This window comes from Eulemur rufifrons, chromosome 15, assembly GCF_041146395.1.
Source record: "Eulemur rufifrons isolate Redbay chromosome 15, OSU_ERuf_1, whole genome shotgun sequence".
Taxonomy (NCBI): domain Eukaryota; kingdom Metazoa; phylum Chordata; class Mammalia; order Primates; family Lemuridae; genus Eulemur; species Eulemur rufifrons.
In genome coordinates this window covers 20,276,180-20,291,935 of record NC_090997.1, presented here as the reverse complement: position 1 = coordinate 20,291,935, position 15,756 = coordinate 20,276,180, and the positions used below count along the sequence as shown (strand labels likewise).

The window sequence follows — 15,756 nt, the reverse complement described above, 5'->3', positions numbered from 1 at the left end:
TTCCTATCAATTAATATTGAAGGTAGACTTTGGGTGAGATCTAACTCATGGCAGCACGAGGATCTCGAAAGTTAGAGGGCAAAACTGCAGTCATCCACCCGCCCTCCCCCCCATTGGGAGCTCCCCTAGGGCAGAGTCTTTTGTTTGCTGGGTATTCGCAGCGACCTGAACCGTGCCTAGCCAGCCCGTGGCAACTCCTCAATAAATACTCGATTAACCACCCATTCATTTATCGTCCGAGTAGGGCGCTGTGGCCAGCAAGAAGGGCGGTCCGCAGCTACCTCCACCGAACGTGCGCAGCTCTCAGCACCACAGGGCCAGATCCCGCGACCCCGGGAATATCCGGCCGCCCGGCCCACCCCTGGGCCGGCCCGCGGCCTCCCGGCTCTTCCCTTCCCGCGGAGGAAAGAGCGGGGCGCGAGGAGTGGGAAACCCGGGTCCACTTCCTGTCCCGACAGGCCCGGGCGTCCGCCTCCTCCCCGGCCTGCTCTCTCCGCGCGGGAGGCGGCCGAGCCCTGGGCACCGGGAATACGGCCGGGCGCGGCGCGGGCTCGGGGCGAACAGGACCCGGGCCGCACTTTGCACCCCGGCTCGCCCGCGCCGCTGCGGCCGCCCGCGCGCGCCCCGCGGCGAGAGGGTTAAGCGCGCAGGGGGCGGGGCCGGGCGAGCCCTGCGCGCCGAGTGCGGGCCGCGGGTGGGGAGGGGGCTGCGGCCGGAGGCGGTTCCGGGCGGCGGGGGCGGGGGCAGGCGGAGGAAGGGGGCGGGGCCCAGAAGTTGTTCCGCGCTGGGCGGGCGGGCTGCTGGGCGAGCGGGCGGCGGGCCGGCGGGCGGACCGGGCCGGGGCTGGAGAAGTTTGCGCTGTGGCTCGTGAGCGCAGGGTGCGGGCCCCGCCGGCCGCTGCGCGCCCGCTGCCATGGCTTTCCGCAGGAGGACGAAAAGTTACCCGCTCTTCAGCCAGGAGTTCGTCATCCACAACCATGCGGACATCGGCTTCTGCCTGGTGCTCTGCGTCCTCATCGGGCTTATGTTCGAGGTGAGAGAGACTGGGGAGAGGTGCCGGAGGGACGAGCAGTGCCCCTTCTCCTGAGCCGCCCGGCATACCCCTGCAGGTTCCCCCGGGGTCCTCGTCTGAGCTGGGGAACCTGGCTGCCATGTACGTTATCTGCACCCGGGCTTTGTGCACCGTACCCCCTTTCCCCCGCTTTGTGCGCTGTACCCCCTGGCCTCTGCCCGGGTCAGCGCAGGCAGCACCCCCAGCTCCCGCGCCATGCCTGCCGTGCCATGCTCTGCCGCCCCCTTGGGCGCCCACCGTATCCTGCAGCTCGTTCTGCAGCCCTTAAACCCAAGCCTGGCCTCGAACCAACCGCCGCGCTGCCACCCTGGCCTGACGCGTGGGGTTTCCTTTCTGGCGTCCGGGAGCCAAGCCCAGAGACTCCCAGACTCGCAGTCATTGCACAACCCCCCTATCCGCCCCCCCGCCCCCTCCCCCGCAGTGGTGGCCACTAGCTCTTCTGGGCTCTTCCAGTGGGAGGAACCCTGACCCTCTTCCACTTCCCATCTGATTTTGTGGGTGTTTGCATCCTCAACTCTGGAACGTGCTGGGGTGTTCACGTGTGGCCCTGGCCCCATCCCAGCAGTGGCCTTCTGCTCTTCTCTTGCTCCCTCTTTTTTTTTTTTTTTTGTTCTGGCCTAAAGGGTCAGTTTTTGGATACCTTTTATCAATCTGTGGACTGTGCCTTAAGATCCTTCTGTGGTGGACCCAGATCTTCACCTCCTTTATAGGGGCAAAGAGATGGACAGGGATACCCTCTGGTTTTAGGGGAAAGGTGATCCTCTTATAGAGTAGGGGTGGGGGGCAGAGGATGGGATCCTACCCTGACAGCTATGCCCTGGTGCAGGCCTCCCGCAATAGGAAGTTTTAGTAAGCCACAAGGCGTCAGAATCCAAGGGGGCTGTTGGGAAGGACTCCTTAGTCTTGCAGAGTGAGAAAACTGTGATATTCAAAAGTGGGAAGAACTGGAGGAAACTGAGTGTGGATTTGCTGCGGTATATCTTGTCTCAAAAGTGAGATATGTGAATGACATTCCCCTCACCCTCGCTGTGGTCTCCTCCAGTTCCTCCGAGACATCTCCTTGTCCTCCCTTCTGGGTAGGGTTGCTTATCTGCATTCTCAGGGTTGGGTTAGGAAGCTGTAACCATTTATAAACTTCCCTGGAGATGGAGGATTCATCGTGTGCCTAATTTCTCCTTCCTTGTCCCTCTGTCTTTTGGTTCTCTGTCTCTGCGGGATGACAAGGGGTCCTACTTGGCTGGTGAAGCTGCCCTCAAGCTGGGGACATTCTTGTGGTGGCTGAGTCGGGGTTGGATATGTGAGTGTGTCCTTGGCTAGACCCTGGGGTCTGTAGGAAATAAACCTGGGACTAGGATCTGGGTCTGCACTCCATGTTTTGGTGGTGTTCCTTTAGTTCAGTCCCTCTTGCCTTCTTCCCTCTCCCACAGCTCTCTCTGATGGTATCCTGAATAGGGCTCGTCCAAGGCAGGGTCATCCCTGTGTTCCAGTTCATACTCTGTCACTAGGCTGACTGAAAACTGATTGCAGTCTCAGTTTCCCCATGATTAAAGAGGTTCGTAAAATCTGTCTTTCTCACGGGGCAATGGTAAGGTTTAACTGAGATCACGTCAGCAAAAAAAGCTATAACATCTACCAACATGGAAACCAGCCTCCTGCTCCTGGAGCCCTGTTATTATTTATCATAATAATAGCTTAACAAAATAACAGAGAATTTGTTTTGCCCAGCCAGGACCCTGCTGTCTATTTGCCATCCTCTGTTCTAAGAGGCCGCCCACTGCCATGTCCCCAATCTTGGAGGGTGTGGCTGGAAAGACACACATGACAGCTGTAAACCTCAAAGCCACATGCTCTGCAGTGGCCAAGTTTCTTATATAGCCTGTGGCTCTCTCTGTTGTATTTCTAGCATTTGCTAAGGTTTGCGGCTCTACCTGCTTTATCTGTGCTCAGAAACAGCTGCCTAGCATTTGAGCTTGGTTCCTCTTTCCCCCCACCCGCTGCCTCTAGTCTTGTGGAAAATCCTGTGCATTAAACCCGCCACTCTGGGAGTTGAACAGTGCTAGGAGCTCTTAATCCCAGTACCTGCTGGAGGAGAAAGGCCCAAGGTGAGAAAAACAAACAAAACTACGCCCCTTCCCCCTTAGGGTTGGACTGGAGCGTGTGGCAAGGGCCCTGGTTGAAACACTTGCCGGCCCCCTCTTCCCACCAACCCCACCACCTCTCAGACCCACAGGGCTGGCAGGGCCGGCTTCTCCTTCTCTCAGAGGTGCTTTGTTGGGGGACGGGCAGTCTGTGCTGGTCTGGGAGATAGAAGGCTTTGCCCCAAACCTCCAGTCTTGTGTTCTTCTGTGCTAGGCATGTGGTAGGTCCTCCCTGTCTATACCCGCTGACTAACTCTTTACAGATTTAGGCATTCCTGGTGGTGGTGGCTGGGGGTGGGGGGGAGTATGTGGAACTCCGCTGCCCCTACCAAATGAGAGCAAAAACATCTGGATACTTCCAGGCAAAGAGCAGAAACATCTGGATACTTCCAGGGCCCTCAGAGAAACAAACGTGGGCATCTTCCCACTAGGAGTAAAACAGGGGAGTTGCCTAGGACTTCCTAGATGTTACCCAGGCTCTTCTGGGTCCTACACTGGAGGTGTGTGGCGTGTATGTGTGGGTATGTAGGGATGCATATGGTGTGGCGGAGGATGAAGTTCGAGTCTTAACACTTCCTAGAAGTGAGGACAGAAGGAGTTGCAAGTGGAAGGAGAAGGAGAAAGGGAGAGAGGACATTAGGCCCTTGGGGTTCTGACTTGGGCCAGGCTAGGATTCCTTCATTCAGAAGCTGAGCCAGGAAAACTCAGTTGTAATTCTTCCCACAAAGACTGGCTCCCCTGGCCACTCCTCCCTCTGGGGTCCCCTGCCCATCTCTGCCAGTGAGCTGGGTCCCCCTGTTCCCCAGCCCTCACCCAGGCAGCCGCAGCCCTTGCCTCTCCACCTCATGCTTGCCTCGCTCCTCCCCAACTCACTGGTCACCTCCTCAGCATGCACGGGGCTTTCCTTTCCTCCTCAGGGACCCCAGGACATTAGTTCTCTGTCCCCAGGGAGATGACAACCCTAAATTCCTTCCCTTGGGATCACTTCCTTTGGGGAACACACATATAATAAAACAGTCTCCTCCCCAGCCCACCCCACCCACCCCACCGCCCCACTTTTAGTTTAGTTTTGGGCCATCCTATTTCCAAGGCAGGGGCAGGTTCTTCCCCCTGAACCCAGTTTTCTCTGCATCCTATAGGCTGCTTGGAATAGAGGAGCTGCTCTGTGCGGCCACAGCACTTGGCTAAAAAATGTCAGGAATGTGGAACTTTATTTCCCCCCTCCTTCCTTTCCAGCTTTCTCTTTCTTAACTCTGCTTTCAGGAGAGGCAGCACAAGGGGAGTTTTCTACTCAGCTGTTGGTCCTTCGGTCCTTTCTTAGGTGGAGTCTGGCCTGACCATCATTCAGGGTGTGGGCGGCTGGTTGGGGTGTGTGTGTCAGATTTGAAAGTAGCCCCCCTACCCCGCCTTCCAGTGTCCCGTTCTGTGCCACGTTTCAAACTGAAACAGGCAGGGGAAGAGGAAAACTTAGCAAACGGAGAATGAGGAAAAACGGGGTGCATGGAAGAGAGAGGAAGCAATTTACATACTACCTTTAAAATGTCATTTCGAGACAGAAACATTTTTTTTTTTTAAAGCTCATTTACAGGCTCTGCAGCTGCAATGAAATGTTTCTAAAATTCTGAGCCTGTCATTTGTTGGTTTGGTTTCTGTCTGGTCTGTGATGACTTAAGGGTTTAAGCCCCAGAGGAGATCCTGGTAGTGGCTGGTTTTTGCTTTTTAATTGTTTTGGAGACAGATGTGGCAGATCTACCTTTTCTCCAGGAATAACCGTCCCTGTTCCTGCCACCGTGATTGACTTGTCAGGATGAAATGTTTGCAGTGTATGCAGTGGGAGCCCACTGTGGCACAGCCTGCCAAGACATAGGTTCCATGGCACCGCTTCACATCCTCCCAGACATACCTGTAGGCATTGTAAGCTGAGATGTTGGCATCATAAAACAATTCTGCATCTGTTGTGTTGACAGAAAGATGTGTGTAAATGGCACAGATGTACATCTGTGGACATGGGTCATCTTTTTTTGACTAACTTATCATGAGCTTTTGAAGAAGTTTCTTTGCCAGTTCTTACAGTTCCTGACTTTACGCATCTCCCACTTTAGCCTCTGACGTAATCCATCAATGGTGTTCTAGAGAAGTTAATCAGAGGAAACCGAGGGGGGGGTGTCACTTATTCTCTTGAGCACCCTTGTTCTGCGGTTGAATTTCTCCGTGCATGGCTCAGTGATTTGAGCAGCAGAGCAGAACTTTGCAGCTGCATTTTCTACTGGTCAAGCCTCAGATGTAACCCTATCCTATGGGATGTAAGGACACACTGGTCATTCCTATTTCTTTCCTTGGCAAAAATGTTATATTCAGAGAAGTGACATTAAAAATACCCAGCACTGTGTCTGGCACACGGGCACTTAATCGATGGCCTCCACAACTCCACTGATGGCTGTTGCTGTCGGCTTAGTGTTGGGTCTTTGAGTCAACCTTCCACCCACTGGGCATTCTGGCTGGATTTCGTTGTAGAGATGACATGTTTTGAGATGGACACCTTTCCCCCAAGTGCTCCAGTGTTCGCCATCTATTGTCCAAATGGACCGATCGCTACCCCAGGACCCTCCTTTCCCACAGAACCTTGTGGCGTGGCTGCTCCACGGAGAACATCTGTTTTCTCTCCGACATTCCTCTTATCAGAACATGGGCTTGGGTACTGAAGGGTCTTAGGGCTGCCACTGTCCGCTTTGTGGAGAAGTGAAAACCACAAGGAGATGGCCCCGCAAGTTAAATAGGTACCACTGTTCTCTTGCTTGCTCCATCTGAACTCTCAGTCGCTCATTTCTTGGGGGCACTGTCCAGACCGGTCACAACAGAGCGCCTTAGTCTTGACTGTTTGCAGAATAACATGTGTTGCTATGGTGAAAGCTTCACTCTGGCAGGCACGAGCTCCTTTTTGATCTGCTTCATCATGGGCAGGGGCCCCAGAAATCACTCTGTGCCATAGCTGATGTACCTCTCATTCCCACCCTGATAAATGACGAAGCCAGAGGGTTGATAAGAATGGATTAGAGTTCCCAAACTACAGAAGTGCTTTCTAATCAGCGAGAGCACTATTAGCAGGCTTTGGTGGGAAACTTTACTGATAGTATCTCTTAACCTTTTTACCCAGCTCTGTGTATCTGGTATCCATTGGAACCTAATGGTTAAAGAAAGGGAAAAAGAAAACAGTAAAACTACTAACATGGGTCCTGAACAGCCCCTCTTATTTCCTGAGCAGACCTTTATCTTTTATACATTCTATTACTTTGCCCTGATATACCTCTACTGTCTCAAATGTCTCATAGTACAGGAGAACCAAACCTAATTTAGTCACAGCTGGTTGACGTTGCGCGTTAACTGTGTGGTTTACAGAGCTTTGCAAGTGACTCTTGCAAAGAGTGCTTGCTTTTCAGCAGGGGAAATGGAGCCAGATTATAGTGGGGGGCTTAAGGCCTTTGGAGCCCTCTGGTGAGTTTGTAGGAGCCTAGAGTTAGGAGAGGGACTGCTCTGTGGCTCTCTCCACTGAGCCACGTTGCCTCTTGCCGGCTTCCCTCGTTTGTCTGGAGGGGTTGGCAGCACTTTGCATCTGTGAAATGCTCGACTAGCCTCACCCTGTAATCGGGATGGTTTATGGAGGTTGTCATACCCATCCAGAGCCCGGCTTCTAGAGGAGAGGCTTGGCCAAGCACCATCCACTCCGAGTTGGAGTCAGAGCCAAAATAAGAATTCTGCAACGTCTGGCTCGCATTTAGAGCTCAGCCTTGATGCTTCCACAAATGGGGCGTCTATGGAATGTAGCCACGGGCTGCTTTATTTTTCTTTGTCTGAATGGAATCTGTTTATTACCTGAAAGTAACGTCTGTGGGCCCTTGTTCCACTTGGAGGCTTTTCTGCCTGGAACAATCATTGAAATTTGCATCTCCCTGAAAAAGACTACAGAGAAGGACCCAAATGTGTGTGTGTGTGTCACGTGTGAACATAGGCAAATGGGTAGAATCTTCCCCTACTATTAAAGTTACTGCTTGCTGCTACCCAACATTGGTGTAAGAAAAGATGCTTCTGGCTGTTACATCTTCACTGCCTGTATCATCAAGTTAATATTGTAGCCATAGCTCAAGGGCGTATCATATTTTACAAGTTTAAGACCTTAGGGGGAACCTAAGAAGTCCTCTGCTGTGTTTCTCTACAAAAGAAGCCCTCTACAAAACAAGAAAATAAGACCCCCAGAAGCTGGGAGATTTGCCCACAACAGTAGAGTGAATTTTTGGCAAAACTGAGGCTTCACCCCCTGTCTTCTGACTCATGTCTGGTGTGTCTTCTACACCTCTGCCCACTGGAATTCTAGACTCTACCTTTGAATGCCAGTGTATATGCAGAAGTCCTGAAGTGGAGTGCTATGTTCTTGGATTTGGCAGCTATTCGTGGAGTGTCTGAGTACCTGCTGGGTGCCTGTGTTGAGCTCTGGGAGTGCAGAGATGAATAGGTAGGGTCCTTGTCCTCCAAGAGGTCACGGTGTGGTAGCTTAAAGCTGATACCCTATTTGTGGATAGGAGTCAGGTCTTGAACTTGATGTGAGTGGCAGGTGCGACCTCAGATGGGTGGGCCTCAACCTCCAGCCATTGCTGTTGGTGGAAGGGCAGTTTATTAAACTGAGACATCACACCCTACCTGTAGGGTGGTCAATATTCAGAGAAGAGTGGTGGTGATCACTCCTAGATACCTTGTGAGGCACAGCTAGTATCCTTGTATGTGCGATACTGCTTAAAGGCAGTGTGTTTGGGCTGCTATAACAAAAATACCTTAGATTTGGTGGCTTAAGCAACCCACGTGCATTTCTCACAGTTTTGAAGGCTAGGCAAGTCTAAGTTCAAGGTGCTGGCAGATTTGGTGTCTGGTGAGGGTCCACTTCCTGGTTCATAGACATAGACAGTCATCTCCTCTCTGTGTCCTCACATGGCAGGATGTGGGGGTGGGGGAGAGAAAGAGAGAGATATCTCATGGGTCTCTTTTATAAGGGCACTAATCCCATTCATGAGGGCTATAGCCCCATGACCTAATCACCTCCCAAAGGCTCCACTCCTAATACGATCACATTGAGGGTCAGGATTTCATCATAGGAATTTGGGGGGGCACAAAAACATTCAGTCCAATACAGGCTGTGTGTGTGTGTGTGTGTGTGTGTGTGTATGTATATGTGCAAGTGCAGTTTCTAGTACTGGGAGGCTTATACTGAGTTAGGAAAACTCTTCCATATAGTTTCTTAAGACTTTAAGTATCAAATCCCAACATGATCCATAAGGTTCCTTTTGGGTTGGTGGAGGTGATGATCATACCTGCGGTGGGAAGGGTGTAATCCTCTGAGCTTCAGGTGCCCTCCCTTTAAAAATAGGGAGAGAACTTCTTAAAGCTCCTGAATTTTGCAAGGACAGAGTATTGCTAGTTTACTCAGTTTGTTCCTTCATCTTTTTTATAAAGATGTAGATACTCTCTCTTAGGGAGTATTTCATTTTTTCTTTTTATGGAGAATTTTAAAAAAAGACTGTTGAGTGGTCCACCACCATCATGAAGACTTTCACAGCGTTGGGGAGGGAAAAGGATGTACCTACCTCAGTACAAATAATTGCCTGGTTTAGGCAATTACACCCCTGCTTCCTCTGTTGACCTCTACCCCCTTGCTTCAAGGAATGCCCAGGACCATGCTAGTTCAGCAAGGGTTGATGGCCTGGTCAGTGTGCTAGGGTGGTGTTGGACTCCGTGGAGAGGGAGCACTGAGGGTCAGTAGGAACGTGGCTTAGGCTTAGGGTTAGAGGTGCTGGGGATATATTATCAGCTTCTTTCCTGAGAATTGAGAGCAGTCTGGGAGCTCTTGACCTGATGGAGCAATCCTGGGATAAACAGGCCTTCCCTCCAGCAATTCCTGGAGTCCTGCAGGAAGTCTCAAGGCCTGCTTCACAATGCCTGGTTTCCTGCAGAGAAGAATTCCTCAGCACTTGGAGCAGAATTGGAACTTTTCAGACATGATGCTTCTGGAGTTGAGAGTGTGTTTTTAGTTTGCAGTCTGACTTCGTACTGGATCAACTTTTGACCTTGATGGGCAAGGAATAACTTGTTTGTATGGATTTTGTGACTGTTTGGAGGAAGGAAGTTGAAGTGAAAAGGAACGAGTGGTAGTTTTTTTGTTTAATAGCAGTTTGGGCTCTGGTTTGGGCATGAAGGCTAGATAGAACATGTGCTTCTCTTCCAGAGTCCTCGAAGTGTGAGCTGTGGCTGGTGCCATGGAGGGCCTGCAGCAGGCAGGCGTGCGGTGGGAGGGGCGAGGACCAGGCCTGGATCCTTCCATCAGGTAGATGTGTGGCCCACGCAAGGCCCCTCACTGCTCTGGACCCCACTTGCTTTGTGGGCGTGTCGACTGTCCAGTAGCTCAGCCAATGCTTTCGTACCACAGGCATGCACAACACGGCTGGGAAATGTGTATAAAACTTAAGTTGCCCGTCAGAAATTGGGAGGAGAAGGAAGGAGGCACCGTCTCCCAACCACGCAGATTTAGGAATAGTAACTAGAGTAACTTTGTGCCTCTCTATTAGGTTAGTGGGCTCAGTTTCTAATCTTGGTTCCATTTCTTATTTGAGTCGAAATCAGATTCTAGCCTAAATTTGGGTTTGGCATATCATATGGCTTAGCAAAACCCATGATGGGGAAGGAGGAAATCCATGTATGAGAAAGAAATCCTCGTCTGGGCTTGGTTTTGTGACTTTCATGTCAGAGGCCCCGTGGCCTCTCCAAGGCTGACCAGGAGACCTGGGAAGAGCAAGAGGTGGTCCCTAACCCAGGTGGCATGGCTCATGCGCTCGCTCTGCCAAGTCCGGTTGTATCACCCCAGCCCTGAATGTGGTCTGGGACCCTGGGCTTGAGAGAGTGTTTCCATATTCAGTGATGCACTCATCACATGGACACATCTGTGGCTTATTTATTTATTTATTTTTCAGATCAGTAGGGTGACCCTAGTGTCTGAACCTGACCTGTGATCTGCCACCCCTCGGCCCCACGCCCCCAGCAGAGCTCTAATTAATACTGTTATTCTGCAAGTTCCCACTTCCTCTCGCTGGCCTCTTCACCTACTCTGACCAAAAATGGCATGCTTCCTGCCTCAGGATAATGGGGATGGATTAAAAGCAACACAGGAGAGGAAAAAGTGTTGTACAGAGATGCATCTGTACTTAATCACATTCTTTTGAAGCCTAGTTTCAAGTAGGAATTATCCATTATAGTTAATGTTTGACATACCACAATTTTTGACAGCTCACACCTGTGCCATCCCGTGAGGTAGCTATTAGCTACATTTGGCTATTTAAATGTAAATTCATTAAAATAAAATGAAATAAAAAGTGTAGTTTCTCAGTCTGTTACACTAGCCACATTTCAAGTGCTCAGTTGTGTGGATATAGGACATTTTGATTATTTAGAAAGTTCTCTTGAATAGTGGTGGTTTGCACATTGGTTTATGAGTTTGCTTTTTTGTTTTTGTAGTAACAAATAGTAAGAGATCATTGTGGTGTGGTTATGTTAGGAAACCATCAGAGGCCATGGATTGCAGTGGTCAGGGTCATGGCCTTATATTTAGACTGCCTGAGCTTGAATTCTGCTTTTCTACTGCCTAGCAGTGCCATCTAGGCAATTTATTTAGGATAATAATACATCATAGAGTTGCAGGTATAGAATAAGAGCCCAATCCATGTTATTTATTGTTATCACATTCAGAAAGTATTGGCGTGATACCTAGACTGTGTGGATCTCCTCTTTGTGGCTGCCACATCCATTTGGGACATAGCTGAGAAATAGGATGCAGGTTGGAGCAGCCCGATGGTGGCCACAACCCTGGGCCATGATGCCATGTTCTCTGCACCCAGGCTAGCCCTCAGGCCCTTGTTCAAAGCCCACCTACAGGTACTTACATGCAGTTATATGAAGCTTGTATTCTGTTTCCCGAGCTTACAGGAGAAGAAAAAGTAAGAAAATGGGAGAAGAGGCTAAGGTAGATAGACTGGTAGTAGCTGGCAGCTGGGAGGTAGGTTATCCGTTATAAGAAATGAAAACAAAAAAAACACATGAATACCTGGTATCATTTAGTATATGAGCAAATGGCTTCAGTAGATTTTGAGGTTATTAAGATAGATAGTACATGATACTTGTACATGTACTAGTACACTGTTATACTTGATCATGATGATGATCCTGTAGGTCCATGAAAAACTAAAGGGTATGCAGTATACTCATATAGATATTCATCCACAGTGATTTATATCAAAGTTTTAAACCCAAATCTGTGACAGTAAGGAAAAGTTGGCTATCTAGACTGATTCATCCCCAGAAATTTCTAGAGAGCTACAGTATTATAGCCTTGAAGTAAAAAGCAAAGTTGGTTTGCTGTGCAGTACATTTTAATACCCTAGAAATGTAAAAGAAACATTTTTGACATTCTTATCACCCAGCCTGGGAAATATCCTCATTCAACCCTATTCAACCATCTAGCCATTCAATTTTAAAAAAAAGAAAATCATTCAGCAAGGACACCTACTCTGTGCTGGACACTGAGATCTGAAAGGAGACCAGCTAACATATTTGTTGACACAGCTCATTCTACTTTGCTGATTTTTGGAGCTTCAGGAAGAAGAGCATGTGACACTTCTTGTCCACTGTTCCCTGCATTTCTTGGGTCCAAGTAACTTCAGGCATCACAATCATGGCCTTGTCAGATTGTCACTGACCACGTACCACACCTTTAGCCTGCAGCTGTAGCGAAGCCAAGTGTAACTTGACTGATGTTGCTGGCCTCTCAGTTCTACCAGTTGGGTTGTTGCTCATGTGGCCCAAGGGTTGTGAGAGTCTTGCCCCTCATTATGCAAATGTTGGTTAACCAGTGCTTTTGGGTGAGCCATGTTCTAGATGCTGGGAAGACGGAGGGAAAGGACATATTGTCTAATCACAAGGAACTTAGCATCTAGTAAGGGAGACAGATTAAAGGAAACAAGTATAGTCAATTGGCGATGAGTACTCTGGTTGAGCTACCATGTTGGTCTTCTGGTCTAGCGCACAGTGGTAAGTAATGGTCTACTAGAGCCGCGGTCCCCAACTCCTGAGGTGCCGCACATCACCCCCACCCCACCCACCACACCCCATGCCCAGTCCGTGGAAAAATTGTCTTCCATGAAACCAGTCCCTGGTGCCAAAAAGGTTGGGGACCACTGTACTAAAGGGGATGTTTTGGGAACATGGAGGGGGGCTCCTGGCTTATTGTGTCCTTCTGTAGACGGAGATGAGCTGGTGTGGAGCTTCATAGGATGCTCCGGAAGTGAGGCAAAGTGGGGAAAAGGAGACAAAAGGGGAGGTGGGGCCAGAGCACCAGGGGCCCCTTAGGGCATACTGCAGAGTTGAGACTTTTTCCTGGAGGTAATGGGGAACCTTTGAAGAGTTTTAGGGAGGATAGTGCTGTGAGGAGGCTGCTCTGGAGACTATCTGGGAGTGGGTTAGAGGAGGAGATTAGAGATGGGGAGTTGGGTCAGCAGGCAGGGGCACCAGTTCACGTGAGAACTTCCACCTGGGGAAATTTCAGTCTCGACCCCCACCCAGGAAGGAAGCCCTGAGGAGCAGGCAGGACCCACACACCCGAACTCTCTCTGGTGTTGGTTCAGACTTCAGAAACTGTAAGGTCTCTCCCAGCTCTCTTTCCCTTGCATTTCATGTGACACGGGCCAGCAGCAAGGCAGTTGTGTGGCGCAGGCAAGGACAGTTAAAGCCGGGGGAGAGAAACAGCTTTTCCCTAGACCTTATTATAACCCCGAAGTGTGCTTCATGCCGGCGTTGCCCTTGAGTGTGACTGTCATCCTGTTTCTCCGTCTCATGTTGCCTTTGCACAACTTTATCACTGAAGTGTCCTCTGGACTTATTAGAAGGGTATTTGTTTGCATCTAGTATGACTTCTGGGTTTTTAAAAGGTAGGGCCTCAGTGAGTTAGAACATCTTTTCCCTCCACCTTTTGTTTTTTTTTAGCTAAATAAGCCATGAAGAGGCTTGCATGAAAGTACCGTGGCCTTACCTAAGGAAGCTGGTTTTGTTCCAGTGCTCAGCAGAGGCGGAGGCAGTGGGAAGTTCCTTTGTAGAGGTTGGGGGTGGGGAGGGGCACGGTGTGGTCGGTGGACAGAGGGATGTAGGCATGGCCTGTGTGTAGCAGTCATTCAAAAAAGTTATTCAGGGCCGGGCGCGGTGGCTCACGCCTGTAATTCTAGCACTCTGGGAGGCCGAGGTGGGAGGATCGTTTGAGCTCAGGAGTTCAAGACCAGCCTGAGCAAGAGCGAGACCCCGTCTCTACTAAAAATAGAAAGAAATTATATGGACAACTAAAAATATATATAGAAAAAATTGGCCGGGCATGGTGGCGCATGCCTGTAGACCCAGCTACCTGGGAGGCTGAGACAGGAGGATTGCTTGAGCCCAGGAATTTGAGGTTGCTGTGAGCTAGGCTGACGCCACGGCACTCTAGCCCGGGCGACAGAGTGAGACTCTGTCTCAAAAATAAATAAATAAATAAATAAGTTATTCAGCACCCACTATATACTGGGGTCTACCTATATCTTGGAGCTGGGAGTTCCTGATGGGGGTGTCCGTAAAGAATTTTTTGAAGTGTGCTTGACAGCATGAGGAGGACCAGCCATTCATCTCTTGACTTTTGACCGACCCCTAGAAGCAGATGTGGTGAGATTTTCCCCATGTCTGATTTCCAGCACTCTAGTTGACCAACTGGAGGTATTCTTACCAAGGTCTGTTGGGGACACCACGATTTTATTAGCTTCCCCACCGCCACCGTCATGCAGTACTGTGGTTTGTGTTAGTCCCCAGGAGAGGGAACTTTAATGGGTGCATACGCTGGAGCAGAAAGCCACAGCCGTCACTTGCCCTCCCTTGTGCCCCGTGTCAGCTCACTGAATCCGTCGGTTTTACCTCTTGAGTTGCTCTCCGCTGTCCTCTCGCCCTAATGCTCTGTGGCCTTAGCTCAGACACTTGGTATCCCTCGCCTGAATGGCTGCAGCAGATCCTAATTCAGCCCCCAGCCTCTCGTCTCCTCTGGTCTTTTCTCCATGAATTGTCCTTAAGTGCAGAGCTGAGCATCCCCTACTTAAACTCCTTCCAGGGTGCCCTCCTAAAGGCTGGGCTGCTTAGCCTGGCTTCAGGCTTCTGCCAGTCTGACCTGCCTTTGTTCTGGACTCTGCACCTTCCTCATGCCTCGCCCTTGCCCTGACCCCTCATTGCGGCCCAACCTACCTACCTGTGCTTCTTGAACATTCGCTCCTCCTTCATGCTTCTCTGCTTTTTCTCAGGCACCCGCATCCCCCAAATCTTCTCGATCCCCTTTTCATTCTACTACTTCTCTTTCTCCTTTAAGGCCCACCTGCTCGGAATGCTGTCCCAGCCCTTCTGCCCTAAGAGTTAATTCCTCCTTTCTGCCCATCTCCGTCTTTCTCTTGTTTATTCATTCGACCAAGCTTTTGCTCGCTGCTGAGCACCGTTGTTAGACTAGGGATAAAAGATGAAAAGGCGAAGATTTTGCCGTCTCAGAGCTGAGTGTCCTTAGGGAGGTGACAGTGTCACTGCTGCTCTTGTGTATACAAGGTACAGTGTGCACGTCAGGGAAGGGAGCATAACCCCCCTGGGAGGGGTAAAGACAGTTCATTTTTAAAAGGAGAAGTCTGGGCTGGGCCTTGAGGCCCGAGGGGCGTTGGCGAGGCAGATGTGCTGGGGAGAGGGTGTGCCAGGCACAGAGCGGGCACATGGGGTACCGCAATTGGCTCCCTATTGCCAGAGTGGGGGCGTGAGGGTTAAGGAAGGAAGCTGTGGAAGATGAGGCTGGACTGGCTGGCAGGGTCAGGCCAGGCAGGCCCTTGTTCAGAAGTTTGGATTTGGTCCTCAGCTTAGGTAATAGGGAGCCATTGAAGATTTCCGAGCATGGGGATAACTCAGATCTGTATTAGGAAGGTCACTGGTAGTGGGGCCAGGCATGGCTCTTTGCACTTGTGGTGAGCTCCCCGCACCCCAAGGAAGAAGTTGTTTCACATTTTTTCAGTGTGCCCAGCACTTCCGTACCTACCATATAGTTGGTGTGACTTTATCAGGGACGGTCCTTTGTACACACAGAGTAGCATGTGTCTTGAGTTGCCTTTCTGCTGCGTGTGGTCATTCGAAGCCTTTTATCCATATTGTTTCTTCTGGGTTCTCAGGTAACGAGTAAGAGATGCTGGTGAGCACATTAGGAATGCTGCATACAGATAGAGAACTTATAATCTTAGCCTTTTAAAGCTTGAAACAATTTTTTTGGAATAGTTACTTTTGGTGATATATTCATATATCTTAAAAATCACAAAACGTGTAAAAATGAATATATTGGAAAGTGTCTCTCTCCACCCACCTGTTGTCATCCAGCTCCCCCTCTCCAGCCCTCAAGTAGCCAGTTTTTTTAGTTTTGTGTATCTT

General features: G+C 50.2%; 1 protein-coding gene across 1 annotated transcript in view; it reads left to right on the top strand.

The window, feature by feature from the left end:
• Positions 1–854: 854 nt before the first annotated feature.
• Positions 855–15,756, top strand: part of TRAM2 (translocation associated membrane protein 2) — a 73,652-nt gene continuing 58,750 nt past the window's right edge. Inside the window, exon 1 of the mRNA XM_069488172.1 lies at positions 855–1,033. Within this exon, the coding sequence (XP_069344273.1) occupies positions 914–1,033 (120 nt within the window). The 5' untranslated portion in view covers positions 855–913. The remainder of the gene's footprint in view (positions 1,034–15,756) is intronic.